The following is a 19,908-nucleotide window of genomic DNA, read 5'->3' on the forward strand; positions in this document are numbered from 1 at the left end:
ATGATTTTGAATGTGTTCACCTCGGTGATGGAGGTAGTGTGGGACTACCCTGGGCACCTGTCAGAAAACAGGAGAGGGTTTCTGGTGGCATCGGTCCCGTCTTCTGCTGGTTCCAAGACTGTTTTTGTTACCGGCGCCATGCAAGGCCTGGAATTTTGGCGTTTTGACTCCCTCGTTGGAATGGGACAAGCGGGCTGGGAGGCGAGTTGAGCGCCGCTGGCCGCCCAGGCACAGGGCACCTTTAATTGAAGCTCGGCCCCTGCGTGCGCGGCAGGCGGAGCTGCGGCTGCACGGCCGGGCCCAGGCGGGACTTGGGGCCCTGGGCAGGGCCGGGCCGGGCATGGCGGAGAGGCGGCAGCGGGCCCGAGTGCAGGGCGGCTGGGCTGGCGCCCCGGCGGGGCGGCCCGCAGGTAAGGAGCGCCTACAGCCGCCCTTCCCTTCTTTCCCGACGGCCGCGACTTCTCCGCTGCCGTCCTGGGCGCGACAGGGCGAGCGGCGGGGCCGGTCTCCGGCTGCACTTCCCGACCGCCCTGCGCGGCCCCAGGGCTGGCCCAGTTTGCCCCGTTGCCGTCGGTAACTGAACTGCAGGTGTTCGAGCCCAGCTTTTAAGTAAAGTTTGGGCGTGTGCCACAGGTGCGGCGATTTTGGATGCGGAACGCAGGGTGTGGATGTGTTGCTAACGCGCACGTTGAGGTGGGCGCGTCCTTCGCGTCTCTGGGCAGCTCGGGTGAGACGAGTAGCGTTTGGTGGAGCTGACTTGTGTAAGAACAGTCAGTCACTTATTCATAAAACGCATTGTGTGTCTTTGTTTAGCTTTTCAGGGTGAAAACATTGTAAAATAAAGAGAAGTAGTGGGAAGGGATGGAGTTAACGTCACAGGGGTTTTAGCAAACGTTGAAACCAAAGAGTGCAGAGGCAGAGGAGTACTTTGAAGGTTTCCAGTCTTGCAGGGGGAACTGGTTTGTTTTTGTGAACGTGCTCAAAACATGTTCCACTCACCTGATTACACAACTCACCATATATCTGCAGTCTGAGCATCCTAGGCAAGCTGAATTTTTAATCATGAAAAAAGTAGCCAACTGTTTTTGTGCATGTGGCCTCAAAATTACCTGTCTCAGGTGCGCTTCATTGCTCCTATTCATGAGTGGATTAAAAAAATAAAAATTTCTCCATTGTTTGAATTATGCTGAGTGAAGATTTTGTGTTTCAGGCCCATTTTAAAGCCTGTTTGCATGTGTAAATAAAACACCTGAAGTTGTGTAAATCCTGTTTTAATAAAAGTATTTTTTGTCTCTTCTTTTTTTTTTTTTTTTTTTCCTAAAAAAAGTAATACAGAGGGAAGCAGTTTAGCTGCATGGAGCAATTTCTGCTGGCGTGTGATAGGTGTTTGTTGTAGAATTGAGAAGTTATAGATGTCATCCTTTCTGATAAAAGTATGTTTTCAGTTTTGCTTGTCTATGTATAACAAATATATATATAAAAAAAAAAAATCAGTTCCTGTGCAGTTTTAACTTTTAGGTTTGGCAATTTCCTGAAATCTCTGCCAGTCATAGGAGAATACTCCAAGGAATGATTCCATATGTTTTTCCTAGCTATGTTTTTAGTATCGTGATATTCAATTGAATTGAAGGATCTTTTCTTCTTTCTCTCTTTATTTTAGCACCTAAGGTACCTGTGGCCAGTAGCATTGCCCTTGCAGGTGCCAGACCTGCATGGAGACAGAAAGATCAGCCTCACATTCAAAAGCAGTTTGTCTTTGAAAAGCCATCAGAGGTAAAAATTACAGGGTAAATAGCAAAATCTCATCTGTTATTAAGCTTCAAATGATAGGTAAATGTTGTTTGAGAATATAGTCCATTGTTTAAAAGCTGAGCTGAACTTTGAGCTTTTACTAAGCAGAGTTGGGAATTGTTTTGCATATATGGCAAACAGAAAGTCATGGTCCCTCTGTTTAGCCTGCTCATAACTACTTTTTTTTTTTAGAGAGCTAAAAGAGTATGTTCTACTAAATATTCAGTGTGCAATGTCTAAGCATGGTTTGAGCTCTTCTTGTTTTCCTCAGATGGGTTATCTGTCTTAACTTGTTACAGGGGAAGAGCATGGGATTTGTTTTATATACTTTATGTCCTGTTGTTAGCATTCAGGAACACACATAATCAAGGAATGATTATATGAAGGTGCTTTATTAAGAGCTCTGTGTGTCAGAAGTACACATACCCAAATCTGACCCAACTTGGTTTTGAGCTGAACATATTTTATACTCTATCGTTATATAACTTACATATTAATTATTAAACTTATATTGTTCTATTGTATACATTGATTTCATCCAAGCATGGATTTCTCATGGTTCCCCTCAAACCCCTAACATAGTTTCTCATGATTCTTTAAACAATATTTATATCTAATCATATCTAACAATTACATCATTTATCATATACTGACTACACATGCAGTTTCACATGATCTTAGCAAGCACAATTCCTAACATTTCTCAGGGCCTACCTTTAACACTTTTCCCAGGGCTTGCCAAGCCTAACTTTGTTTCTAATTCCCCGAATTTTCTGTGATTTTAAAATCTTTTTCTATCACCATCAGCTGATGAAGGATACTGTGCTCTATACAGAGCACTTCTTTGCTTGGGGAAAAAAATAATTGTGAGCACTTCTTTCTGCTTATTTGAAAGGCTGTCATCTTGGCTCAGAAGCATTGAAGACAGCCTGGGAAAATTCTCTTTCCCCTGTGGCAGAGACCTGCTATCTCTATGGTACTGTATTTTGATCCTCTTGTTGGCTCAATGCAGTAACTCCTTGCAAATCAGAACTTCACTGAGCTCAGAGAAGAGAAGCATAAATCCTTGAGACAACCAGAATGATAGCCAAGGCTGGATTAAATGACTCTGTTTTTTAACAAAATACAGCTGTCTCAGCTGTGCAGACAGCTTTACAGTGTAGCTCCTGCTATGTCTGATCTTTTGTGGTTTGTCCATTTGACTGAGGCCTGCAGTTTGTTCATGCTTCTTAGGGTTGCTCTGAATTTTTCCTTACATAAGGATATTTTTATAAATATAATAAGCATTTTCTTGATTGCAATTGATAAATAGCAAGTATTGTGATAATCAAAATAATTTAGAAATCAGTGTCCTTTAGGGGGCACTTGATGGCTAAAAACCAGCCTGCAATGGAAGCTGTATTTGAGAGTTTCTGGGACGAGGAGGGAGTGGCTGAGTTGTTTTCTGCTACTGTTTCCTACTACTACTGTTTTCTGCTACTTCCGTCTTGCCCTGAGGTGTGTTTTTCTCACTGGCTTATCAGTGTGTGGCTACACAGAATCACTAGAGATGACTGTGAGTTCTGTTTGACTGGAGAGCACCAGATATTTTAAGATTCACTGTGTACTGTCTTGTTCCCTTTCAGATGGAGCGCAGGGTTCCTGAGGCAGGTGTGATAGAGTGAGTACCCTACTGGTTTCTCTGTGTGCTTTTTCTGTCATCATGGTCGGTAAGAGTAGAAATTGTGGACTTTTAACCCTTTTATCATGAGCTGAATGTATTACCAGGAGAGCCCAAGTCGAGTAACTGGTTTTTATGCCTTTGGTATGGCTGGGAAGGCAGTAATCATGCTCAGTTGGACATTCTGGTTCAGCACAATTGCCAGTATGTCTTCTTTGGTTAGCAGTGTGCATTTTCCTGGGACAATCCCAGTATAAACTATGCTGGAAATTACTTACTCTGGAATATACCAGAAATATAGTTGGTATGGCGCCTTTCAGGGCTCAGAGTAGTAGTTGATAGTAAGTTTCCTACTGAAGCTGGGTATCTGTATGTCATTTACCCTTTGTGTTGAAATGGGGGTCTTCCCAGGATAGCTTTGGCATGAAGTGTGACAAAGTGTGGTTTATGGTGGAGTTAGAGATACTGAAAATCCAGCTTGGTTCAGTTTGGCTATCTTGGCAGAATTTTCTTTCTCAGTGTACCTATAAAAGCAAACACAGTGACCTGAGTGCAGTCATGTACAGTTGTCTCCTTCAGGTTCCCTGTGACGTCCCTCTTTTATTTTTTTCTAAGAGCCCTAAAACTGTACTGAGTCTTTCTTTGGTGAAAGGAGGGACAGGAAGAACATGCAAACTCATTTGCTGCCTTACTCTGACCTTTATGTCCAGGATATTATTTCTTCTTTTTTCTAACTTCCTTTTCTTTTTTAAAGAAAACTTTATCTAGTCCAGGCCTATAGCAATTCCAGTCTGTGCTGCTCAGTCTAAGATAATTTCTTGTTTGTCTTTCTGATGGCTCTTTCCTTTCTACATCCTCAGCAAGCCTGGTGTGTATGAGCTCAGCAAGGGACCAACTGGCATTTCTAGGTAAGTGGATGAAATACTACTTGCTTTTGCAGAGCGATGTGGTGATACCCAGCTTTCTGAAGTCCAGTCTCTGCAGAGGGTTTTGATTTCAGCATTTGCACACTGCACTTCCTGTGCGTCATCTGTTTAGAGTACTTCTGGAAATACTTTTGAGTGACAGGTAGCAGGGACTGAGATGGTTCTGAGCAGCACTGAAGAGAAGAAAAATAAACCTCTTGACATCTGGTATGTACTACATCCGGTGCTCTTTCCAGAATAAGGACAAGGGTCTGAATCTGTTAGTGTCACGATTCACACAGTAAGTTGCTGCTGCAGATTTGGATCAGTATTCCTGTGTTAGCAAGTGTGGGATGCCTGTGTTGTACAGTTAAGAGCGGCCCAAAACTTGTAGCTGTAAATTGGAATTGTTTTAAATAAATCTAATAAAAGCATTTAACTAGGCAATTGTGGTAACCTCAGGATTGTCCCTTCTGCTTATATGCTGTGCCTTAATTATTTCAGCTTAAGGACACTTCTAAAGAAAACCTACTTATTCTGTGATTCCTACTAACTAAAATATATTTTACCTTGCTGACTTAGCTGCAATATCAATATTAATCCTCTTCTTTTGAATTTGATAGAAAATTGAAAAAATGCCACGGACATAGTAATTTTTTGTGCATTTATTTAATTCCTTCTGATTATTGTATTATTTTATTTTTGTGCCTTTATCTTAGTTTCTTCTAAATATGCAAATAAATTTTTAAAGCATTTTGAAAAGTAAAAACTTTGACCAGCTGGAAAGAGACAATATACACAGTCAGCTGCATTTTCTGGAGTTTGTTTTTGTAATACACCGATGGAAAGTTAATAATCAGATTTGAATCTTTTTTTTTAATACCTTTACTGTATACTCTTACTGTGACATCTTTAGGGTGTGGAATACTTGTGAGAGTAAACTGCTGTTAGTAGCATTCCTACTCTGCAGCCCACCACAGTAGCTGTAATTCTTGGATGACTGCTAGTCCAGTCAATATATTAGATGTACATAAGGAAATGAAAAAATAGGACACATTAAATATTGTCCTTATGCTAAATACTTACCTTTGTGCTTTGAAAAAGAGAATAGGAATGGCAGTAGGGATAAAAGGATATCAAATTCTAAGTGATGTGGAGACAGTGAAAAAAGGGCAATTACTTACTTAATGTTGATTGTATTACCATAATCATAATCAATATGTTATTACCATAAGTTAATAACAAGCAGAAAGATGTCATTTTTCACAGTATATGACTGATTCTGGAATTCATGGTATGTTGTTGGTTGTCATACATTTTTAGAAGTTTTGAAAAGGAATTACATACATTTGGTGAGGGTAAGACTCAACAGGAGCCCTTCTTTTCTTTGCACCTGCTTTTGGCTAGGGTCAGGAACGGGATACTGGGCTTTGACTTTTGATATGATGCATTACAGCCACTTTTAACTCCTTTGGGAATCCTGGAAATGAAAATATTTTCCCAAAGCAGATATAGAAATGTATATTCCTTCCATTTTTCTTTTTAATCCTTAGGATTCATTTGATTCCTGGCTTTATTGACTCAGAACAAGCAGACTGGATGTTTGAGCAGCTCCTGCAAGACATACCCTGGGGCCAGCGAACTCACATCAGACAGGGTAAGGAGTGTGTAGACCACCTTTTCAGGTCATTCACAGGTCAATTCCATAACAGAATCTGTATGTTGTTTAGAATTGGTTTTAATTTTCAGTATTACCACTTCTTTAAGTTTCTGTACATACCTGAAGACTACTGCAGCTTATTTTGCAATCTCTAATGACATGTTACTATGGCCAACTGAGTGAGATCTTTCCAAATTAAAATTGCCTGTCTTAAAAATCTTGGAGCTGTACTGTCTCTTCTGTAGTCTCCAGTTCTTTTTCTCACTCATTTTTAAAGATCAAGTCTGGTCACCATCATACAATCTCCTGCAAAAAATGTGTTCTTGGAGATTTCTTTCATGAGGTGTATTTTTTGCCTCTTTTACTGAAAATCCCAGCAGAGCATGTTCCACTTCCTTTGGCTTTAATTATTAGTTCCAGCGTGCAACAGAAGAGGCTGCTATTCTGGATTTGTTCACTAAGGGGCACCTATTCCAGCTAAATTTTACTTTCAGTCAGGAACTGATGTAAGATAATGTATCAGAGTAATTGCTGGATGGGGCTGGAAAATGTCTTCAACGTGTATTTCTTGGCTGTCAGTAAAGGGGCAGTATAGTGGAGAATGCTACCTGTCAAGCATGAGAAGTTGTTGCCAAGATAGTCTTTTCAGAAGCTGGAAGTATTTTTAACCTGATGTTTGTGTTACACCACAGAGCACACACATATTTGATAAAATATTGTGTCCAGCCTTGCCACATTTTGTTTCTGTAATGTCCCAAGGATGCTACAGCCCTTTCTACTTCACCTTTCCAGTGGATTCATCTTCATCTTGCAACTTATGCCAGCATACTGGGCGCCAGAACCAGGTGAATGTAAAACAAGATAAAATTTCAGTTTCATTTGCTAGCTTTAGCTAGTCCCTGCTCTGTCTGGCATATAGGGGTAAGAAAATGGATATGTTTCCAAGATTTTGACAAGGTAATTCCTCCTGCAGATGCACACCTGATTTTGAATCATTTCATTCCTACATTTGAGTTCATTTTGTAAAGCTGAGGATTTTAAGGAGCTGCTTTTTAACTTTAGGTGAATGGACAGTCTCTTTTTGATGAAGTTTCTTGGCAGAATTCCATCATCTTTCCAATTTCAAATCCTTTGATAAGGCCAATTGAGAATGTCTTCCTGGTTTTTTTCAGAAGCATCTTTTGAGGAACCACGGCTAACATCTTGGTATGGGGAGCTTCCTTACACATATTCCAGGATAACAATGCAGCCAAATCCAAATGTATGTATATGTTTGCATGTGTTTTATTACTGTCTACAAATAAATCCTTTGCAGACATCAAGAGACAAAAATTCCCTCTATCCTCTATTATCTAGAGAATCTGTTAGCATTTCATTTGTGATCAGCAGCAGATTCTACAGGAATGTGGTCAATTTTATGAAATGCACTTTGAGTGAGTCAACTGAGAGCAGTGTAATTTAGTTGCCAAATATTGCCAAAAGGAAGTTACTACTCTAGAGTTTAAAGTTTTACTTTGAGTCACTGGAGCTTTGGGCAAAACTCAGAATTGCTCTGTGTAACTTACTCCAAGTGTCTTTGCATGGGAGATTGTACTGCACACAGTCATACTGATTTTTTTGTTGTCAAGATAAAGTAGTACCAATTACTGAAATAGTTACTTTCAGAAACACTTAGGTTCAATACTGCTTAAATGAAAGTTTAGGCATGTTTTGATTCCTGTGTGGATGCTATGAAATTCACACATGCAGCTCATCAGCTCAGCAACTCCAGATTGTAGCATGTAATTTCCCACACTGTTTTGGAAGAGTTAAAAACCTTCCAAGTGACTCAGTGATGTTTTGTTCATGTTTTCTCTCCCTCTACGCCCCTCTCTCTCTCTCTCTCTCTCTCAGCCTGTTGTCCCATCAGCCTGTCTCTTGGTATTGCTTTGTTTAAAATTCCCATGGCAGTAATTAGGTGTCACTGTTGAAAGCTGGATAGCATGAGAGAACAGTGTTCCGAGTCCCAGAACTGCTGCCAAAGTGGGATGTTTGGGAAGAGTTGGAAAGGCGTTATTTAACATGATGAGTTGAAAAGATTTTAGTCTCAAAAATACTGTAGTTAAAAATTCTATGACCTACAGAACTTGTGGTGGAAAACAGGCATTTCTTTGGTCCTCATTTGTGAAATACTATTTTGAATGGGCTTTTCTGAAAGCTGAATGTCTTTAGGGATTGGAAGTGCCCTCACAAAATCATTTTGTTGTACGCTAATGATTTAAATCCAGTTCAGAACTGCCTTCTGTGGAACCCATTGCTACTTGGAGATTGGATGGAGCCCATATACCTTGGATACAAGGTTTCATTTCAGTTTGCATCAAGTTCTTCAAGGAGTTAGCACTTATTGGGCCACTGTCTTGTTTCTCTCATCCAAAAGGCTCATGTCCTAAATTAATCACTCAGGCTGGTTCTGTCTTTTATTCCTGAATATTTCTGCATTTTGCTGAGAGAAAGAAACTCAAGCAGAAAGTGAGATGCACTGGAGAAGTTGCAGAGATGGAAGTCAGCCATTCCCAGGCTGGAAGGTTGCCTGTAGGTAGATCTGTGGGTACACTGCACATGGGCGCTGACATTTCACACAGCTTTGCAGGTGGAAGTACCTGTAGCTAGAAGAAGTGGGGGATGGTGTAAAGAGCAGGATCCCTACCTGTAGAATAGGGTTTCTATCACAAAAATATCCTGAATAAAATGTAATTTAGTGCACAGCTTAGCCAAAACTGATTACTCCCTGAAACAGTTGATCTGTAGGAGTAATTAGCTTTGTGTCCCTCCTTTTTTGTTTGGTAAAAATTGGTGTGATTGTAGTGCTTCTAGATATAATCCAGTGTTAGTGCCTAAATTAATTTTGCTATTAAAAAATGTTTCTCTGTAAGCAGTGATAGAGTTGTTTCAACAAATATTTAAACAAAACTACTTCCACTGCTTCAGGTTTGTAGTGGGCTTTCAACTACATTGTAAAATTCACCATATGGTAGCGTTTTAGTAATACATACTTCTGTGATGTGAGTTGAAGAAATCTAGTCCTGGTTAGTCACTGAAAAGTGCTCTGAATAATTGTTGTTGGACTTTCTGCACATTCAGGCAGCACAGTTGCAAGCAAACTGTTTTTTGGGGGTTTTTTGGGTGGTATTACTGCTTTCCCAACATGTTCCATAGCTGCAAGCTGTGTTAACCTAGAATTAATTACTCACATGATGCCTAATCGTTGAAGGCGTGGTTTAGCTAGAAATACGCCACTAGAGAAACATTGTATGTTGAGGCCCCTGCAGTGTAACCACTAAGATAAATACCTCTTAAACTTGGGGAAGCTTGGAAATAAGGTAGTGCAGTGCTGTTTATTAGTGGTGGATACTAGAAAATATTTCCAGCTGTCTGTTGCTTCTTCCAGTGGTGCACTGGGAGATTTGGAATCAGTTTCTTATCCTCTCTTGATCTCTGTTTTTGCTTATATAATGGACAAAAAATTCTGACCTACATTGCTTTGGCTTTTTTGTTTTTCTTATATATTTGTGTAGTTCTTAAAAGCTCTCTGACAGATGAAAGTCATGATATAAGCTTATAACATTAAATAACTAGACTGAGTTGTAATGGAATGTGAAGAGCTTCCCTGGGCTGTGGGCTCAGCAAGATGTTTAGTAAGGGGAAGGATGAAATCCAGGGCCAGTGTCATCGGTTTTGTAACCCACTGAAGAGTTACAATGTCGAAGTGAAAGCCCCAAGAGGTGATGAGTTGAGCTCAACAAGCTGTGCTAACAGAGTGGGGACAGAGGGCTGTGATATGCCAGCCATTTCCTCTTGTTCTCTGTCGACAGCTGCAGGCAATTGAGAGCAGTGTCATTTAGTCACTGATTGCCTCCATTAGTATGAAAGGCAGCCTGGTTTCAGAGTTTTAAGGAGATGATTTAGTATTGAGCAATGGGTAACGTGTGTGCGTATTTTCAGAAAGCCCAGCCCATTCCTCTGCTCTACTAAAAATATCAGAATTGCTGTGAGTCATTTATTTGATTTTAAGTTTATTGTGATTAGAGTGCACTATATTTTGTTTCTTAGTAGTTTTTGCCTTCTGTTTTGCATTACCTGCCCCTGGCCTGCGTTCATGGTATTTACATTCCCCTCTGTGCTGATTGCAGTGGCATCCGCTGCTGACCATGCTGAAGGAACGCATTGAAGAGTTCACTGGCTATACCTTCAACTCTCTTCTCTGCAACCTCTACCGAAATGAGAAGGACAGCGTGGACTGGCACAGTGACGATGAGCCATCACTGGGAAAAAATCCTGTCATTGCCTCACTCAGCTTTGGTGCTACTCGGACCTTTGAGATGAGAAAAAAACCTTCCCCTGTGAGTGTTTGTATCACACTGAGAGAGTCTTATAGCTACTAATATGTTTATTGTTTTCCCCGTTTAAGGGAACTTAATTACTCAAGCATTTCAAAGTTAATGAAAACACAACTTGGAAAGTTCTGTGGAATAAGTGTAGGGATCAAGAAATCTCTAATCTCTAGTAAATCTCTAATAATGTGCAGCAGTGTAGTGTAGTGCTGCAGTGAAATTGGAACCTGGGCAGTCTTGTGCCCTAATAAGGGCCCTTTCTGGTGCATAAGATGAGATCAGTGATGCTGTAAGTGGACTTACACTGTGCCAATGAATCAAAGAGTTGCTACCATTTTCTTAAACTCAAGCCAGTGTTATGTAATGCAGAGTGTATTTGGGATGAAGAGTAGTTCTGACTGCTCTTGTAAGTGAAAATCCTCTAACAGTGTTTTCATTTGGACGTGTGTGTATCCAGATTGAGGGGCAGTGAACAAAGGGAAGAAGCTCATTTATTGTCTGTAAAATGCCTTGGAAGCTGTCACATCGTACTCGTACTCGCAGGCTAAGGATAAGGAGGCTGTGTGGAATATCCTTTCAGGAGTTAATTGGTGATTCAGTAGTGAATACTCTTTCTAGATAAAGTGCTGTGTTTGGGAATGCTTTGTTTATAAACCAGCTTAAACTTTGCAGGTCATATTTATCCAAGTCAGGGATTCACATGTGTTGAGAATACAGACCTTATTTTAGGATGTCCAGTTTCAGATGAATTTTCTGCTTGCGCAGTCTTTGACAACTTTGGAAAGAAGTTTGCTATCTGCTTGTGTTGCTATTTATTCTGAGTAGGTAGTACAGAAAGCAGAGGTGATAATTTCCAGCCTGCAAGAAAACTCTATGCTGACATGCTGAAGCCTGCCCATCAAGAGTCACCTTGGGTCACCTAGTATGAACAGCAAAGGTCAGAAATTGAGCCAGAAAACAAATAGTTTGTAGTTTTCATCACTTCTCCAATTTGTAAATTCTTTGTTGCCTGAAGTGAATTTAATCTTGGTCGCTGGGCATGTGATCACATAACCAGTCTGTTATGTCAGTGGGCATGAGTAAGTATCCCTGATGCTGTGTTGATAATCAAATGTCAGCTGGAAAGTTTATTCCTCTAAAAAACTGTAAATGGTGCTTGGATTAATTTTAGAAATGCTTGTGTTCCCCATCAATGGATCAGAATAAAATACACTTAAACTTCAGTATAAACTTTCCAGGTTCTGTCTTAAAAATCAATCCTAGTTCTTGAGTAAGATGCCTTTTTTATAGATTTTCTGAAAAGACAACCCCTATTAGCAAAGGGGGAAATTCAGTCTACCATTTGTACTTGGCTGCCTTGTTTGAACTGTACTGCACGATTTCTTCCCTTTTCTTCCAGAGATGGATGGTTTTCTATAGATGTATCCCTCAAGCTCTCCTCATTGCTTTTTTAGCACCTTTGACTTGATATCTCTGACTACCTGAGTCTTGCTAGCTGTGAAGTGTATTTCTTTTGCAAGTGTCACATACTGTGTGACACTTTTCTCTGAGGTAAAATCCCCATGTGCAGATCTTCAAAATAGTTGCTATTAAGTGTGTCCCATGTCTAAGGGAACTCATACTTAATAATTACATGGCACACATTATGTATTCTTTGCACATTCCCGAAGCCTGAAGTTTCCTGAGAACATCCTATGACAATGGATGCTTTGCTGAGTGGGAGTTACAAGAGGCTCTGATGGAAATTACAACCTTTCAGGCTATACCGCCGGAGAAGTAATTTTCATACTCCACTGTACTGTAGCATTCACTCTTTCATTAAGGGAAAGTTAAAACTGATTGTAGATCTTTGAAGTTTGATCATTCCTTTGTTAAAAAGCAAGTTACAGGAAGAGGAATGCAATCTAGGGAAAAGGAATTCAGATTAACAGTCATCACAGACATTCAGGCTCTCCCTGGTTTCAGTATTAACCAGTATCAGTGCATTAGGTTTTCCAGACGTATTGTAGTCTTATAAGTCTTCATTGAGGAGGGAAATAGAAAGTAAATCCTTTTTCTCCCAAAATTAAGCCTCTTTGAGGGCAAACTCTGTGCTATTTCAGATTCTAGGGTTTCAAAGGCCTTCGTTTCCCTTTGTTCTTTTAAGTGCTTTTGAATATTTTGAGATGAAAGATATAATGAACATATAAGATGAGAAATACTATGGTAGAACATTACTGCGGATAAATGCTACTAAGAAAAAATGTGATTTCCTGTGTGGGATCATCTACTGAGTACAAAACCGTATGTACCACAAGTGAGGTCACAGCTTGAAGGGCAGTTGAAGAGTAGATCAGAGTCTTCAGAAACTTCAGTTCATGTTGGTATCTCTGCAAATATTTTCTAGATTATATCTTGAAATGTGGATGAACCTGATAGGGAATAAAATCCTGTTTCTCTAACTGAAAAGATAACCAGTGGTGTTGATGGGGTTGCATTTTGTCTGCATGTTTATGTGAATTTTAACAATTGTCTGTTAGTAATTTGGTAGTGTTTTTGTAAGTCACTCTGAAACAATCATGCAATCTGAAATCTTTTTCCACTTGGCAAAAATTAAAAAGAAGTTACTTAGGTTTAAGTGTTTTTTTTTATTATCCTGAAAATTGTTCTAGGTTGAGGGTAAGGAAAGGTTCAGTCCTCTGTTTTTCTTTTTGGTGAACACTGTATTGAATAAGTCATCATCATATAATGGAGGGTAAAGGAGTGTAGAGACATGTGTAGATCATTTGTATCTTCTTAAACAAGCATCCTTTGTGGAAAAGTAGAAATAATTTGTACTGGGATTTCAACCCAGTGAATATAAAAAAAGCTGCAAATACATTTCAGGTGTAAATTTCTCACTGGAATAAGGAGACTTCATGGGAATTAACATGACTCCAGAAACTGTTTTATTTTGCCTGCTGGAATTTTTCTTTTTAAGCATTTGTTTTTCTAAATAGAGCCTTTTCTGTTTATTTGGACCAGTTACATGATTGCAGCTGGTATTTGTCCTTTGCTTTAAACGGTTTCTAGGTTTTTTTGGATGCCTTCTTCATAGTTAAAAGTCTACAGTGATGTGGTTTCTTCTATTTTCTTCTTCCAGTTCCAGTCAGTTACTTCAATCTTGCTCCTACTTGCTTGTTCCCCCTGCCCCCATCATTGTAGCTCCTGCCTACACTGAAATCAGGAGACAAATTCTTTTCTTTAGAGCTGTGATTCATACACAGTTCACACACCTTTGGTTGAGTCAGTGGGTCCTCTTGTGCTTGCCTACAGCCTGAGTGTCACCACTGTGGCACCGTGACCTCCTGCCATTCCCCACACAGCCTCAAGCCCCCAAGCCCACTTGGACGTGACTTCTTCCTCCCAGTCGAGAGGAATTGATTTCACTCTGTGGGATGAGTGTTCCTGATACAGCCACACTACCATTTTTTACTATTGCTTGTTCACTGCTCAACTCTGAGACAGTGCCAGGTTATCTGATTGTGTCCTGGAAGAGTGGGAAATACTAATACAGGGGGGAAGGGTGATACCTGATGTCCCACTGGGAGGTGTCCTGTGGCAGAGGGGTGGCTGCCATAGGTACCAGCTGGGTGGCTGTCCAGCAAATGGTTATGTGAACTGTGGAAGGAGTTAGAAAGCCAGCTGTCAGCTTGCTCTTCTTCCATCTATAACCAAGGAAACCGATGGCTGCTGGGAAGGGAGGGAGCTTCACACCTTTTAGATAATAGCAGGATGTTCGAGATATTCAAAGAATCAACCTTCAGATGGGTCTGTCCTTCAAATGGATCTCTGAAGCACAGTCCTTTTTTCCTATCAGAAGGTAAAGATCTCCCAGTACTTCTAGAAAAAGCATTAAAATAACCCTTTGTGTATTAACAGAGCTAATTGAAGATGGATTTGGGAATATGTGGAGCATGGTAGAGGCAGAGATTCAGATCAAGATGAAGTGAGTTGAATTTGTAGATTGGCATGAAAGAGACTCACAGACAGCAGTGGCTGCAGAGGAGGAGGAGGTTTTGTCCACCAGTAGTGGCAGGGCTTGAGAAGCTGTAGGTAAGCAGAGAGGCTGAAGGGAGTGCTCAGCTGCAGAAGGACTGAGGGAGTTTAAAGGTAGGCCTGTATAAGCAGGCCAGTGCATTATGTGAGTATATCAGTATATCTGAGTATATCAGTGTAACTGGTATTCATCATTACCGAGTCTGTAGAGAAAAGCAGTGTGATGAGGATTTTGTCAGAGACAGTGAAAATAAACGTGTTAAATGCAGAAGTATTGATAGGTGAGACTACTTTGTTGTGGAGGAGGGTGTTTACAGAGCTGGTGCTAGAGATGTAAACTGGAGAAGAGGGATACAATCAAGATGAAATCTGAAAAATACAAGGTTTGAGCTTTCGTAAGGATAATTCTCTTGGTAGTAGGTGAATACGTGTAGCAGAAGACTAGGAGCCAGTATTCTCCATGAATGATGCTGACTTTTGCAATTGAAAATGATTTTGCATCATTTGCTTGTATAACTGTATTATTATTTATACATTCTTCTACAGGATGTTTCCATTTACTTTTCTTTATAATAGAAGGTTCCTCTACACAGTCCAGAAACCATTTCCTACCACTATAGCAATAAACTTTACTGAGACTTAAGAAATAAACTTGGGTGATTTATATAGATTTATACTAGATATTTTCTCTTTCTGATTTTGATACCATTTCAAGAAAACAACCTTGTTGGAGTCCCGGAATTCCTACAGATTTTATATTCACAGCTTCCCATCAACTCACACTGAGCTTTCCTTACTTATTAACTGTAGTTACTCTAATTAAGGATTTAAAAAAAGGTTTAGCCAGTGTACTTGGATAGTGTAAAGCTTGAATTGTATTAAATGTGTAACTCAAGACTATGAAAATTCTCATACATTAAAAAGCAGAGCAGTTGCTTTACTGTACATGTTTTTGTAAGCAGGTGGTTTTGTGGTACATATATAGAGTTACAAAGTGAACATAAAGTCACCTAATGCACTTCTTTCAGTGTTTGTTACGAGAAAGTCTTTTCTATCTTAGATGTCAAAAATAAATTCTCTTCATAAACTTCTTGATCTCTGAAAGTCAAGTGAGTTCTCTGTTTGTCTGACATCAGCTCTAGCAATAAAAGTTCTGAAATGACCTTTGGTGGACAGTAACGACATATAAGAAAGTAAAAACTTCTTGTTTCCCTGGCTTTGCAAAGAAAATTAACATAAACATATCTTTTTCTAAGTAAAATGGAGTTCAGAGATGTCCCATTTAAACCGGAAAGTAATTGCTGTTTTTGCATACTGACTTTTCTAAGCCAAAAGGATGTTTTCTCCTAAATCATTTATCTTAGCAGAATTCCTTTTTAGTTAAGATGAGCAAGAGATAAAAATAAGCTCACTGTTGCCCATCACAAAGTGAAATGATGTAATCCTCTGAAATAGAAAGTACGTGTGTAGTGATATTTCTCTGCTTTTCCTCAGCAGTCATATTTATAATATCTATTTTTGAACTTTTTTCCTTTTTTCCACTGAAGATAAGAAAACATTTCTTGATACTAACTTGATACCAACCAAGCTCTTTTGCATTTTAGAAAGTGCAGTCCTCTTTCTATGTGCACTTTATTTATAAATTCACACACACTCCCAGTTGGTTTTCTGAAAATCAAACTCTGTTTTAGTTGAGGGCATAATTCTCCCAGTATTTGTTACTTAACCTCATTATTTTGAGCTTTTCAGTGAGCCATGAACTTTCAAAAGGACAAACCTCCTTTAAGCTGGACTACTGCACATTTGACTTAGCAGTGTATGAATCTGGTTTAAAGTTGGAAAGGATAGTGCAAAGCAACAGAGTTGCTGTTCCCACTCGTGTGGCATGTGTGACACCACTGCTGGAGCGTGTCACTATGTCTAGTTGTTATATTTGAGTTTTTAAATAGTTGCACATAGTCTAAAGGCTTAACAAAAGTTTGCAAATTATTTGTCTTTGAGTCTAGCATTCTGTTTCGCTTAGTCGTGATTAAGACAACTTGTTTTGCAAGGTATTGTGGGAAAAGGAGGATTTTTTTTTTTTAAATAACAAAAACTTTTCTTTCAGCAGCTAGTGCCATAGCAGCATGTAATGTTGTAATAATTCAGAATAGCATGAAGATGTTACTTTTGATGAAATAATTAACTGTTGGAATCTAGGGTGGCTATTGCAGAATGTCTCCACACTGAACTGTTTAAGATGTTTCCATAAGGTTTGCAGCCTCACTCCAGAATTTTGCACTAAATACAGGAACTGATTGTTGAGCTTTACCTGTGGCATCCAGGTAGTGAGATACAATGGCTTATTTTCATGGTTAAAATGCTTGGCTCCTGGACTTTTTATGAAATATGGATACAGAGAGGTTTACTTAGACTTGATCTTGGAAGAGCCTCCTCCTCCCTCACAGGCTTTTTAAGCTCTTCTGTAAAGGACTGGTTTTCTACCAAATGCACATGGCCTGCTTCTTCAGTGTCTAATGTTTCTTTTTAGGAAGAGGATGGAGATTATACTTATGTAGAAAGACTCAGAATCCCACTTGATCACGGGACTCTGTTGGTGATGGAAGGAGCCACCCAGGAGGATTGGCAGGTAAGAACTCCTTGACACTGTTTATGTGCTTTATTTGCAGTGCTGTTTTCCAGATATGCCAAGGCACTCCCATGAGGGTATGGGACATTCTGCTTCCAGCGGCACAGTTGTTTTCCAAGGCATTAGTATTGCTTTCTTCCTCAGAAACAATGGGTTTGCTTTCATGTGCCAAGTGATGCAGTAGGAATCAGTTCAGATGTTACAGCATTAAACTTCAGCAACAAAGGTAGTAGCCTGCAGTGAAAAGAGCAAAAGCAATATAGAAACATGGAATATCAAAAAGTTGTAACTTAATTTTAAGAGTTCTACATTAATGTACGAAGACTTTTTGTTTTCAGTGGCCCTGAGCAGTCAGAACCTGATTTTCTTACCTAAGTGTTTAGAAATACAAATAAAAAGCCATCACAGTCAGTGATGTCATCATTAGTCATTGTTTGATTACCTGTATTTTAAATGCACAAGCTCATGATTTGATATTTTTTTTCTTCTTCCCTAATGCCACTTACAGCATCGAGTGCCTAAGGAGTATCATTCTAGAGATGAACGGATAAACTTGACATTTAGGATCATTTTTCCAGAACCTGATGGAGTTTGGAAGTGAAGACCCACTTTGGACATTGTTGGATATAAACCCACAGCAGATCTAGAGCCTTAGATTGCTACAGATATAAAGGAAGCCTTACAGGAACAGAGTTCCTTGAAGTCATGGGAAAAGAGTTGATGTTCTGAAGACCTTTGGCAATCAGAAGCTGCCTGTGTTATGTGGACAAAAATTATATGTTATTAGATGATGCTAAATCGCAGGCTTTGTGAACAGTGATTATTCTTAGAAGAGCACAAAGCATGTGAAAGATTTGAGAGGTCCCAACTGGAGCAGAGAGATTCAGTGAGCAGATAGTTTGCACCTTGTTTCTCCTTTACTGCCAAGTTATGATCTCTGTTGGAAGTAATGACAAGGTGGGATTCTTGTCCACCTCTATGTGTCTGTACAGGTATGAAAAAGCTGCACTTGGTGATGACCTCTGGTGTTACTTATTTCACCAAGGGGTGGTGCACTGCTTTTTTATCTGTGGGTTGCAGAGTCTCTTCCAGTTAAGCAGTTTCACAGCTTAAATAACGTATTGAATTATACTGGTGTCTAGTGGAACAGAGGGTCAGGGCTCTTATCTGCCATGCACTGTGTGGTCAGACTTTATCCTAACTGTTTATCCATGTAGGCAGGACAATGCAAAGGCAAGCAACAGAGATGTCTGATGACCCTGCTTCTGGGTCAGTGCATATTGCATTTAAGAATATCACTCAGGGGGTTATCTCTTGAGCCTCTGCTGTGACAGATTGGCAGTCAGCACCTCAGACCAGATTCCAGGCTGACTTTTTGGAATCCTTCAAGTTTGGCTGCTGTGACTCACCTGCTGCTGGAAAGCAGTGGGCTCATGACTACAGTCTGAATGTTAAGTTAGGAGTGCTGCCTGTGTGCTTAAGATCTTACTGCAGCTAAAAATTATCACTGTACTGGGTCAAATCATAGTTTTGGTCCATCTTCAATGTCTGCCTGCAGTAGGATCTAAGCACAGGTAAATACCCTCTGCCTTCTAACACGTTAGCTTTGTTAAGCAAGCTAATGTCCCTCTTCACTGTAAGAATAAATTGGTGTTGAGAAAAGAACTGTCTTTATTTAGCAAGCATGTGTTGTGGTTTAAGTTCTTATTTGGTGAGAACAGTGAGGTTATTAATACTCGGTTATGCCTATGTTTTAATGTTATTGATGACATAAATGTTGAGCCATTTCACTCCCTGTGGTCTTAAATTGGGCAGAATCATTTCCTCGAAACAGCTTCTCTACCTAAACCACCATACATTATTCTTATAAAATTAATGTTACTGGAAAACTTAACTTTGTTGTCTTATGAGGTCTTCACTTTCATCCCAATTTGTACAGAAATGTTTTTGGAATACTTTTAATGTTACTTCCTTGCATTTGAATATTTTGTCTAGGCTCTGTGATGTATTTCATGGTAATCAGAGTTGAAGGAGGCAGATGCTTCCATATTTACTTTCTTTGAGTCATTGGAGCTTTGTGCACATCCCTGTATGTGTGTCCAGGTTTGGCAGTCCTGGAAGAGAGTGGTTTTCCTTAATCAAGGGGCAGTGCTAATTTCTCAAGGTATTCTGAGAAGGCAACCCTTTTGCCCTTATCAATTCATTCAAGCTCCATTTGTTTTCACTGTGTTAAGAGTAAGTAGCCAGGCTGCAAGAAAGAGGAGGAGATTGAGATGAGTTGGAAACTTTTAAACTCCCAAACCTTAGCCTGTGGAAATTGCAACTCATTTGAATTCAGTGAATCTATGGCACATAACTAATGGCAGAACCCTGGAGGCTGATACTGTTGTGGAAGAGCAGTTTTTCACTTCCTTTTCTTGGTTTCAATTTGTAACGTTAGCAAATTCTGGGTTAGTTTCTTTACTTCCTTTGATTTGGGAAATGACAAAGTTTTCCTCCCCTGAAATGAAATGATTTATAGGAGAAATGTTCTATCTCCCAGCACTTCTTTTGTTGCTGGAAACTGCTGCATTCTGCTTTCTCTCATGTGTCAGCTTCACTGTATCCAAATCTGTTTGGCAGTGAGGAGAAGGCATATGGCATCATTCCCCAGCCTGTCCTGTGTGTGCTGGCTGCAAGGGGAACAGTTGGCCTAGAGGTCAAGTTTCCTTGTCAGCTGGGAGCTTGTGGGTCCTTCCTTCTTTCCCCCACCTTCTTGCCAAAAAAGTCAGCTAGCCAGGTAGCAACAAATTGCAACCTCCTGCCTGCCAAGACAGCAGGAAATGGCTTTGAGCAGAGGAGATTCCAGCCCAGAGCTCCTCAGGAGACTTTTCTGC

At 39.9% G+C, this 19,908-nt stretch overlaps 1 protein-coding gene across 2 annotated transcripts; it reads left to right on the top strand.

Annotated features, from left to right (window-relative positions):
• Positions 1-297: 297 nt before the first annotated feature.
• Positions 298-18,926, top strand: ALKBH3 (alkB homolog 3, alpha-ketoglutarate dependent dioxygenase). 2 transcript variants are annotated; one of them, XM_005522406.2, is made up of 9 exons: positions 298-410; positions 1,661-1,773; positions 3,417-3,451; positions 4,312-4,359; positions 5,910-6,013; positions 7,189-7,277; positions 10,186-10,395; positions 16,934-17,032; positions 17,541-18,926. In XM_005522406.2, exons 1-9 carry the CDS (start codon positions 341-343, stop codon positions 17,631-17,633), a joined length of 861 nt encoding a protein of 286 aa, XP_005522463.1. In that variant the 5' UTR covers positions 298-340; the 3' UTR covers positions 17,634-18,926. The 2 variants fall into 2 exon arrangements, with proteins under 2 accessions (XP_005522463.1, XP_014107361.2); XM_014251886.2 differs by lacking the exon at positions 298-410 and adding an exon at positions 648-727.
• The last annotated feature ends 982 nt before the right edge of the window (positions 18,927-19,908 follow it).

This window comes from Pseudopodoces humilis, chromosome 7 (assembly GCF_049639895.1).
Source record: "Pseudopodoces humilis isolate 2021_Gansu_Grassland_sample_001 chromosome 7, ASM4963989v1, whole genome shotgun sequence".
Classification (NCBI taxonomy): Eukaryota; Metazoa; Chordata; class Aves; order Passeriformes; family Paridae; genus Pseudopodoces; species Pseudopodoces humilis.